This window comes from Athene cunicularia (genome assembly GCF_003259725.1).
Source record: "Athene cunicularia isolate RWA chromosome 1 unlocalized genomic scaffold, athCun1 chr1_part2, whole genome shotgun sequence".
Lineage (NCBI taxonomy): Eukaryota > Metazoa > Chordata > Aves > Strigiformes > Strigidae > Athene > Athene cunicularia.
In genome coordinates, this window is record NW_020799092.1 from 29,746,673 (window position 1) to 29,757,818 (window position 11,146).

The following is an 11,146-nucleotide window of genomic DNA, read 5'->3' on the forward strand; positions in this document are numbered from 1 at the left end:
TTTTTTTTTTTTTTTTTTTCCATTCAGTGCAATGAGTTTAATAGTATCTGGGTTCCTTTACTCTCTCCTTCCTCCTCCCCAAGCACTTGTCCCTTTAAAAACTTTTTTTTGGTACTGTGGATTGTTCAGAAAATGTCTGTTTTAAAAAGTCACAAGTGGAAAATTTTAGAAACCCAAAGATAAATTAGAAGTAAAAATTGCAGAAAAGACTGAATTCACAATTCACTCCATGCAATTGTCAACGTAAAAATAAGCAAGAAACGGGGAAAACACAATCAGAAAAGTTGTAAAATTGAAATTGGAAATGTTGGAACCCTGGCAATTACTGAAATGTTTCTTGACTTTTCATTCAGGCAGACTAATTTTCATTCCTGCTCTTGCTGCTTTCCCATTTCTCAAAGCTCCACCAACCTTTATTTCTACCCTTGAATTCAGTAAGCTAGGATTTCATGTCACATCTAGAGTTGGATACGTCAAGTACCTTATTCACAAAACATGTACAACTGTTGTGCTGCCAAGGTGCTTTCTGTACTAGGAAGGGTTTTGTGGGAACTTACTTTCACCTGCATTGAAGGTACATTAGGCTTAGTGATGGAGAGAAGACAGGACTACCGTCCTGTCCCCGCTCCACTCAAGCTCACAGAGCAGTGCTGACACGTATATTCAGTGTATTGGGCGTTCAAAATGGGGTTAGAGCAAAAGTTTTCTGTGAGATCTGCTGAGATGAGGCTGCCAGCATCCACCTTCACTCTGCTCTTGAGATGAGCAATGCACTTGTAGCAAAATCAAATATTTATCACATACACCAGTTCTGTGTTAAATTGAAATGCTGGCATGACAATGACAATGTCAAGACTCTCCTGCCAAATTTGAATAGGTTGGGAGGAATCATCTTTTGTTTCCGATGCTGAGCAAGGGCACAGAAGAGGTTGGTTAAATTCTGGGTGAGCCACAGGCTTTCTGTTTTGAGGTAGCACAGAAGATTTAATCTCTCTGCACCTCAAGTCCCTATCTATAAAACGGGGATAATAATACATCCTGGCCTTACAATAGGAGGTGAGGGTAATTAATTAACTTCAAACAAACGTTGAGATGGTAGAAATAACAAGGATGGCGTACTGTCTTAGGTAAGCACAGAGCTACATAGAAATTAAACTTCAGATTCACTTTGCATTAGCTCGCTGCTTGGTGAGCTATTCCAGATTTGTGCTTATGTAGATAAGAACAGGTTTGCCTTGGATATTGTTTTGACATGTGCACTTGGTACGCCACAGCAGAGTATTTTTATTTTTTTTTTACTAGACAGAATTCCATACTTAAAGGTAGAACAAAATAAGAAGTTAAGAACATCACATAATCATAGAATCATTTAGGGAAAGACCTTGAGTCCAAAATGACTGCAGTTCAGGGTGCTTAAAATTTGGATTATCTTTTTCAGCTGATAAATTGTGGTGAAGATGTGTTGATATTCTACAACGACAGAGCATCTTTTCCAGTCCTACTCCAAATGATGTGTTCAGAGCGAGATCGAGCAGATGAGAGTGGACCCTTAGCGTATCACATCACTCTAGTGGAATTGCTAGCAACTTGTACAGAAGGAAAGAATGTATACACAGAGATCAAGTGCAATTCACTCCTGCCACTGGATGATATAGTGAGAGTAGTGACCCATGACGACTGCATACCTGAAGTAAGATTCATGGAATGAGGAAGTTAATTTATAATTTTTAGAAAATCAGAAAATGTTTTGTTGTTTATATTATGCCATCAAGTTGAGTATTTATACAGAAAACAGGCTGGAAACAGGTGGTGTTCGTTAAGGTGAATAAGTGAGAAAGGATAGCCAGTATTTTCTTAAATCCTCACGCTTCGATTGTCAGCTTTTTGGGGCAGACACCTTGTTTTGTTTTTGTGATTTGTCCAGCCACTATTAGAGTTTAATGCTCTGATAACTTCTGGCTGTAGCTGTGAAGACTTAGCCAAGTGGTTAGTCAAGCCAATGTTTTGCCACTACCTGAATTTGTTGGAAATGATGGGCAGCATTCTAGCCCATCATGGGAGTTTTGGGTGAAGTCTCGTTTTATTAAATTCAGTTGCAGTCCAGCAAATGTTTTTATTCAAGGCCCAATTCAACAGCTACTATTTGTCATGCTTCAGTAGGACTGTGATACCTCACGCTGATCAGAAGGGGAATATTTGTTTGCACCAAACCTGATGTGATGAAAAGAAATCTTTTCACAGTCTTTGTAAGGAGCTTGCTCTTGAACTGTGTATTGGTCAGAGGGATTTCTGCAGGCAATCTGGTGGAAAAATGTAGCTTCTATCAACAGAACTGGGACTGACAGCAGTAGACTCCCTTTGTGCTGTGAAAAAGTCCCCTTGTGATCAACTGATTCTTTTCTTAAAAAGAAAAAAGTTTGTGCTCAGAAATTCCTCCTAACATTAATTTCAATAGATGCCAATTTAAAAAAACCCAAACAAATGAAACCTAGAAGTCTGACAGGAATTTTTTCCTGACTTTGTTAAACATATCCAACTATCCCCTCTCCTTTGACTGTGACAAGAAGTTTGTAGTGTATCTGCATATGTTTATGTTTAAACTGTACATTTCAGGCACTGAGTATGCATTCTTATCGTGCACATGCAGACTTGTAATGCAGGAGAGGAGTGAGACTGCACTCGTCCTGTTAAGCCTTGTGCTGCTATTGCTGCAGTCCCAGCACTGCACAACCTTTCTCCTCCATTTAGATCTGAGTTACACCCATCACAAATGCAAGTGTTGTATTATGTTTATGGGAATGTAGAGATTGTAGTCTCAGCTCTGCTAAAGACATTTTTTCTTTTGAAATTTGGCAAGTCTGTCACAAGGAAATCTACTGGCAAGTGCAGGGATGTCCTGCATTTTGACAGCTCCTGGCTTTGGAGCTAGGCCCTTGTAGTCTTAATATAATTTAAATATCAGATTTATTATTGCTTTGTTTTGTGGGGGTTTTGTTGTTAGAGTAAGAATGTTTACAAAATTTTTCAATTTTTCTTCATGTGATCTTTCAGTAAGTACATTAATACATTTGTTTCCATGTTTCTCCTTAAGTCTTCAGAACAGAACATATGCATTATTACTGTTATTAGGGCTTGTTAGTACTTGAAGGATCATCTTTATTGTTCAGTATTTTTGCAGATAGAAAACGTCATGTTAATGGTTTTTACTGTACCATTTCTTATTGTGTTTTTTCTGTTCCTGCAGGTGAAAATTGCCTATGTTAATTTTGTTAACCACTGTTATGTGGACACTGAAGTGGAAATGAAAGAAATCTATGCCAGTAACCACATTTGGAAGTTATTTGAGAACTTCCTTGTTGATATGGCAAGGGTAAGCTTCATGAGACATTAAATATTACAGTATAGTCGTGGGTGGCAACTGAATGGGTAACTTTTTTGGTGAACTTCTTTTATTAACTATTTTTTTCAAAGCTGACAATAGAATGGGTATGGGCTTTGTGGTTTTTTTTTTTTTTTTAAACAGTCATTTCTATGTTATTTATCATCATTTAACCTGCTAATTTCTAGCAGTCTTCTCTTTCTAAAAGGGCATCTTGGAACCCATGTTCCTTCCTCTTTTCTTCCAGAAAAATAAATTGGATGCATGTACAGGGTTGAGAGTCTGTGTACATCTTCTGGGAGTGTGTGTTACATGACATTATGGTGGTGACTAAAAAAACTCCACATCTGTAATCTTCTCACCGCTGATGTGAAAGGCAGGTGTAGAGCTATGGTCTTTTGGAATACTAATTCATATATAAACTATAGGCTGCAAGATGGATGAGGCATAGTTAGTAATGTAGGTATTCAATTCCTGTGGACCCTAGTGAGCTTTGTGGTATCATTACTTGTTGAATTAAATTTCAAGTCAGAAGCTTCCACTCCCTGGTATTTTGGAGGCAGAAGACGAGGGAAATCTTATGACTTCCAGAAGGATAAAATACAGTAATAGAGCCATGAGGGGAAGCTAGTGTGACATAATGATTACAGCTTACATTACATATCCTTTTCTGCGAGGTTAATGCTTTTTGCAAGAGCCTAATGTCAATACTAACTAATGTAGTTCCTCTTTCTGCTCAGGAAGTAGGAGCACAGGTTTTTGGTGGCTGGTGGACTGTATTTGATCCTTGATGCCAGACAGTATTTTGGGAATGTTCTATAGAGCATGTTGTTGTAGTGCATGCCTATCTTTTTCCCAGTCCACGATCCATTACATTTTATAATCCTTAAATTCTCACTCTTTGCATTCTTCATTTTGTTGCAATAACGAAAAAAAAAAGATAAAAGAATCTCAATTAAGTCCTGCAGCAGACTTTTACCCCAAAGTAATAGTGTGCCACAAAATAATTTCTTTGAAACTTATTGGGAGTAAATAGTATGAATTATGGCTAAAAGAAGAATGACTCTAAAGACTTGTGCTGTATGATAGACACTGGGACCTGTTCATGTCTCTCTGAAACAGAAAACTTATAAATGGTTGGAGGTTTTTTTCCTTCCCCCACCCAGAAACAGGTTAAGACAAGGATTTTTGTGCTCTCTTTTTGGTAGCAGCTGTTTTCAGCAGTAATGAGACTGTTTTCTTGCTCTTTGTCTTGTCTCTGTGATCATGTTGTAACAGTGAAAGCCCTTCTGGACAAACCAGGCTTGTTTGAAAATTAAGATGAGAAACCTCCTTGAAGGGGGATTCTGATTTTTAATCTTGCTGGTTTTACCCCAAGAAGTGTTTTCTTCTGTTTAATTCCCTTTCTGGGTTGCCCTTTCCTGATGTGTCCTGGTGTTGATCCTCCAAAAAGACTACCCTCCCGAACCCTTGAACGTGACCAGTTTTCTTTGCTCTTGAGCTAGAAGGAGACATGTAGAAAGAAGGCTCCACAGTTGCTTTCATGAGCCTGCAGACAAACTGCAGAGTGCCAGATGATGTAGAGTTGTCCTGATGCTAGTGACCACTGAACTTGTTTTGACATACCTTTTGCATAAGAGAAATTAGATGCCAGATCTTCAAAGGTGAAGAGTGAGTGTATTATTAATGTATTTTGTGTGTGTGTGGTGTTGGCATCAAATGGCAAAATGCAGATTTATTTTGCTCTCCTGCAAAGTCCTCAGGGCGGATGCCTAATCCTTTTAATTTCCCAGTTAACAGCTAAAAGAACTAAAATCATGTCAGAAGTGCTCTGGCCTGTCCTGCTCTTCAGCTAGGTCCCTGTGGGTAGCCACATCTTCCAGGTTGCTGAGTATTTGCTCAGGTTTGGTTTTCTGGGGCCAAGACAAAGCCTGTGTGTTATAAATACATCAGTGTTACATAGCTATCAGGACAGTTAGAATGCTGTCAGCCTCATGAAAGATGTTAGAATAGCTTTCAAAGCATTTAGAAAAAGAGCCCTTTGATCCTCAGTGTTCTAGTGAGCTAAAAGGGATGTTTTTGCATGGGGGAAGGGGAAATCTTTTTCTTTTAGCTGCTACAAATGCCTGTCACTGGGTGAGTTTGTGAGCTTCGAGTCTGAGTCTGTTGTTAGAGAGCACTAAGGTGAAACATGGAGAGTGTTATTCTCAGGTTGGATTCCTCCCTTTTTTATTAAAAAAAAAAAAAAGTATCCAATTTTTTTAATCTGTTACTGGATTGAGGAAGGAAATATTTAGTCCTCAACTGTCATTCTCTTTCAACAATGTGGTACATTGCAAAGCAGACATGAGGTGGATTCATGTATAAATTCCATTTGCCAAAAGCAGTCACGCTCTCAAAGACTCCCCGTTTCTACAGTTTCTGCCAACCTACTTTCTCCCATGTATGTCTTAAAATGTTGCACTAAGCAAAGTGGGTGCTGCTGAGAGAAAGGCTTCCCTTTCCTGTGTGTGGCCCAGCTATAGTCTGAGCAGGATTAAAGAAGGAGCCAAGATCTGACAGCTGTAAAGTCATCTTGGCTTTCTCTGCAGAATTTTTGAAGTATTATTCATGTGAGTTTTGGTCCCAAAGCCTCTTTAGGGGGTTTTAAACACTGCTTTCTCAATCCTCATCTTCATTTCATGCATTTCAGGTTTTTTCTTCCACAGGGAAACATCTTTCAGTCCCTAAAGGGCAGAGGGATTAGAACAAATGAGAGGATTTATGAATTCCTTCTTCACTGGGAATTTTTCAGACAGGTGTTGGAGCAGAGTGGCATCTCCACATATGGCTCTGCTTTTCAGGCAAGCAAAGGGGAAAGCTTAAAAGCGTTTTGGAATTTAGTTTTGGTGATTTCTAAATTCACCATGCTAGTACTGCACAGCTCCCAGTCTTCCCATCGGGATCACAAGTGCTGAGCCTCAGAGCTACTGATTCCAGCCAAAATAGGCATGCAGATTAATTAAAAGCAGAAGAACTTCAAGATGTTTCTAGTTTTGTGATTTTTTTTTTTTTTTTTAATTTTGGATTATTAAATGAATCTGTTACCTCCATGAGGACTGGAGGTGGTGATGCTGTCATACTTTTCCTGAAACTGAAGGGCTGAAGAGTTTGATATTTCAGTTTAGCCACTGTTGCTTCTCTGACCAAAATCTTTCCTTTCCCAGGGTGATAAAAAATGCAATACATGGGGGCATGACTTGTTTATCCGACACATTTTAGAAAAGCACACAAGCCAAGCTCTTCAAGATGCCTCATTTCTGTAGATCTCACATTATCTTTTGGTATTCCTCTGCCTACCATATGACAATGCTTGTGTGTTACACTCAAAAAGTTTTTGTGTTCCTGTGAGCTGAACTTGAGTGCTTTTGGATGTAACATCAATAACCTTCCTTAAAACACTCCTGGCAAAATTGCTGTTTTGTAGTGTCCAAGCATGACAGTGGCAGTGTTTAATTAGAGAGCATGTTTGCCCTGTGTGAAATTCAGATTATCTTTCTGCTTCTGTCACCAACTCTTCTCTGTGACCTTAAGCAAGTCACTCAGTTTCTCTGGACTTCAGTTCCCCGTCCATAGTGTGAGGTAATGGTAAGTATGTACCACTCGGGTTAAATGCTCAGACAGTAATGAGGTTATCCCAGAAGTCTATATACAAAATAAATTATGCTTTCACATAGATTCTCTAAAACATTATAGTAATCTGTACCTTGCATAGGTGAAAGAGAGAGAACAGCTTTGCCTTTCATTTCTTGTTAAACATAAATAGAACTTCCTATTTAAAGGCTGTTGAAGAGGTAGTGTGACTGTAGTCTGTACTCCTTATTTGTCAAGGCTTGCCATTCTTTCCATGTTTGGCTCTCTGTAGACTCCTTTTAGTGCTGTTTACACTGATATGTGCAAATTCAACATGACTCTGTGTAGATGTTCACAGATGTTGAAAAGAAATTAAATGCTGAAAGATGCATTCCACCCCAGTGATTTTTTCCTTTCTTTAAGCATGACATCTTTATGCAGAAACTTTTAGTGTTATACCAAAGGGTGTCTTCAGGAATCTTTTGTACAAAACTTCCCACATCCTCCCACTATTTAATCATCCTTCTGTGTTCCAGAGTTGTCCCAGTACCATCCATTCTCTTTTTTTCATTGTTTTTAGATTGTCTTTCGTATTTTCCTCATGTTGCTTTTCTAAGTAATGCTGCTTGTTTTACAGTTTACAATCCTAAAAGCTGTTGGTATTGACTATGCTATTTCTTTTTTTCCCCATCTTTTTAAAACATTTTTACTGCAAATGAGGTTCAACTTTGCCACCTATTTGTGGTGACTGTTTGTAGAGAGAAGCTGAACGTTACATTAAATCTTTCTAACCTAAGGTGTTTATGTGTCATCTGTCTCTAAAGCCTCTTCCAACCAGCTCCACAGTGGGAGGAAAGGCCCATTCTCTTCTTGAATCTGTCTAAGTCTGTAAGTGGCATGCAATGTGCTGATTTAGGGGGATCTTTTTTCACAGCATGGGAAAGAATAGACAGACAGCCAGAAAGAGCTAGTTCAGAAGAGAAGGGTATTCAAAAGACAGCATGGACCTCCAAGAAGAAAGATATATCACAAATAGAGCTTGAACCCTAACATAGTTATCTCTGACAAATTATATATATATATATCCTTTGGTATGTCATATCATATTAAAAAGAAATATTACATGTGTTGTAATAAATGCAAAATTATAAAGTTTGCTTATTTATAAGAACTAAATCTCATTGTTTCCTCCTTCTTCCCTGTAGGTTTGTAACACTACCATGGATCGCAAACATGCAGACACATCTCTGGAGAAATATGTCACTGAACCTGTGATGAACATTGTGAGTGGCTTCTTTAGTTCGCCGTTTTCAGATAACAGCACCAGCCTCCAGGTAACAAAAAGAAACACAGACAAATATGTAATTCAGTCTGTTAATGAGATAACTTCTGCTACCCAGATAGGAATGCTGTATCTTTACATCCTTCTTTAATTTCTCTGTCCCCTCTCATGCCACTGGCTAGCAGCATAATTCCTCCTTAATACAGTTACTCCTAATTTTTATCACTTACAGCTCTGAACCAGTAGGCAGATCAATATGGTCAGATTTACTCTAGCCTCTTGTGAATTCACTGGAGGGAGTATCCTTGAAGAATAATGGTCTATTTTTGTATTCGTATGAGAAAAATGCTGTGGCCTATGACAGAAGGGACACATACCTGAGAACTGGGAAGACATCTCTGTCCTTCTGCTCTATACAGTGTTTGCTTGATATCAGTGGCAATCTGAGGAAAAAATGCATGGTTTGGCCTTTTTAGAGGTGAAGCACTGATTTCTGTTCCCTCCAGTCCTGAAGAACAAAGAGAATTTAACAGAGTTCTAACTTGAGTCTACAAGCTTAAAACCCCTTGCACGTGGTTTACATTGTGTCAAACCCTAAGGCAGTTGCCAGGAGATCCTAAAGGGTAAAATTCCATGTTTATCTTTCTGTTTTCAGACACACCAGCCTGTTTTTATTCAGCTGCTACAGTCTGCTTTTAGAATTTACAACTGTACTTGGCCAAACCCAACACAGAAAGCCTCAGTGGAGTCATGTATCAAGACTTTGGCTGAAGTGGGTAGGTGCCAGGTTTTACTTTCATTATTGTTCTCGGTGTTTTAAGATCAGACTTATATGATGTTCAACAGTTTTTAATTTGACTTACCATCTTGAAATTGTGACAGTGGTGATTTCAGAAATCCCACTTTTTGGGGCTAAATACTTCCTCCTTATATAACCCATTAAAATCTGTCCCATCAAATAGGGTTGTTAGGTGAAACTGGTAGGTCAGAGAGATTAGTTTGCTAAATAAGCAGTGATTGAACTTTACCTCAAGTAAATTATGATGTTAAAACACAACATAAACTGTGAGAAAACCTGGGCTTTTTTAGTCGTGCTGGGCTAAATTTGCAGAAGCTGTTGTAAGCAGTGACACATAGCAACTGTGCACTGGAGAACTCCCATCATTTTTCCCCTCAGTTCCTGTGAGATGCATTCATTATTGTCAGTCACAGTCCTGGGCTTGTTCAGGTTTTGTCCCATCAGGGAGTTGGCGATGGAAACCACAATTGTACCACTCTATATCTTCTCTGCTTACTCTTCACCATCAGGCCCACTCATTTACTGCTGTTACACAGTCAGCCTTGTCAGGGGAATATTGCCTTACACTGGCAATGAAATCAGATTTGGTCCTTAGGGCAGCTAATAATTTACATGTTTTCAAATAAATTCAAATACCATGTTAAAGTGGAAGATAAATTCTTATCCTAGAATAAAAAAGATTCTTCACCGGTACATAGTTAAGACTGGCAAAAGTTCATTCTTAAGTTAAAGTTCTGTGAATATAATTTTAAAGTCTTCTGCCATGACAGAAAAAAGGATTATTCAATACAGTTTCTAAAAGTCAGTCATTCTGATTACTTGTAGAAGAAGGTTCTGCTCAGTGTGAATGAAAACTTTAGAGTTGTTGATGCATTTAATAAATAAAGATTAAATTATATGAGAGTCCCTTAAGCATCTGCAGCATCTGTGGCATTGTAACAATCAACTCTAAATTTAGATTTTGGAATAGCTTTACAGGAGTATCGCTTAACATTTTAGCCAAAACATCTCATTAACTTTCTGAGTGAATGAGAATAAGCAGTTACCTGAAAACTTGGCAACCTTCAATCGTTGTATTTGTTGTGCAAATGATTTAATTATGAATCCATCTGGCAAGACAACTTTGGAAGTTGAAGACATTTTATTTCCTTTATGCTCTAGCTACTACAGTATCAAATAAAGCTCTAGCCCTACAAATCCTTGTCTGTGCGTTTAACACGTTCCTGCTCTTCTCTGGCAGTTCTGGAAAGAGTCATCAATAAATTATTTCCTTTGGGAATCTGGGAAAAGGAGGAAGAAGTAGGACAGATGAGAGTATTTTTGAGACTGAGCATGCCCTATTTGTGCTTCTAGACAGCTCAGTGTCTTCATTTCTGTAGTGCCACACATAAAACCCCAAATTCTAGCTCAGAGAGGTTGCTGTGTTATCTAACTGAGGGTATTTGGAGACACCCGAGCATAGTGCTGAGACAGCCAGGCTGAACTCATTCCCACAGCAGCCTGACAGGGAGTGCACTGGTCACCTTAACAGCCTGGCAGATCCAGCTTCTTGGCCAGGTGAACTAGCATGTGAAAGGGTTGGTGGTTGTTGGTAGGTAGTATTCTGTGTGCCTCTCATTCCTGAGGGAGTCAAGGGCAAAGCCTGAATGAAGGCATGGCTGTCTAGAGTTTTCTTCAGATATGTGACCTTGTTCCCTACTTAGTGAATTTAATTTCTACCTCCTCTGTAGTCTTTTTCTCTCGTTCCTTTTTCTGGTTTATGGAGATGGTTTACAGTTGGGTTCAACCTTCTTGCTGCTCTGGCTTTCCACCTATGGGACTCCCTCCAGATGTGCCTTGGGCACTTGCAGGCATGGCAGCTTGGAGCCAAGCTGCTGGTGAAGGGCATTGCCCTGAGCTCCCTGCAGTGTCAGAAGGGCAGGGAGGCTGCGTATGGACTGGGGGTGACTAATGTTAGCATGCACATAGCCAATCTCCTTTTGTCCACATCACAATAACTCTTTGAGGATTTGTCATTAATATCAAGCATGTTCAAAGTGTATTGTGTTGTTATCTGTCCTGCCGCCCCGCCCCC

General features: G+C 39.1%; 1 protein-coding gene across 1 annotated transcript in view; it reads left to right on the forward strand.

Moving 5' to 3' along the window:
- ITPR2 (inositol 1,4,5-trisphosphate receptor type 2) overlaps positions 1 to 11,146 on the forward strand; it is a 283,088-nt gene that overhangs the window by 136,398 nt on the left and 135,544 nt on the right. The window contains exons 32-35 of the mRNA XM_026864631.1: positions 1,439 to 1,690; positions 3,245 to 3,370; positions 8,197 to 8,325; positions 8,929 to 9,049. Of these exons, the coding sequence (XP_026720432.1) occupies positions 1,439 to 1,690; positions 3,245 to 3,370; positions 8,197 to 8,325; positions 8,929 to 9,049 (628 nt within the window). The remainder of the gene's footprint in view (positions 1 to 1,438; positions 1,691 to 3,244; positions 3,371 to 8,196; positions 8,326 to 8,928; positions 9,050 to 11,146) is intronic.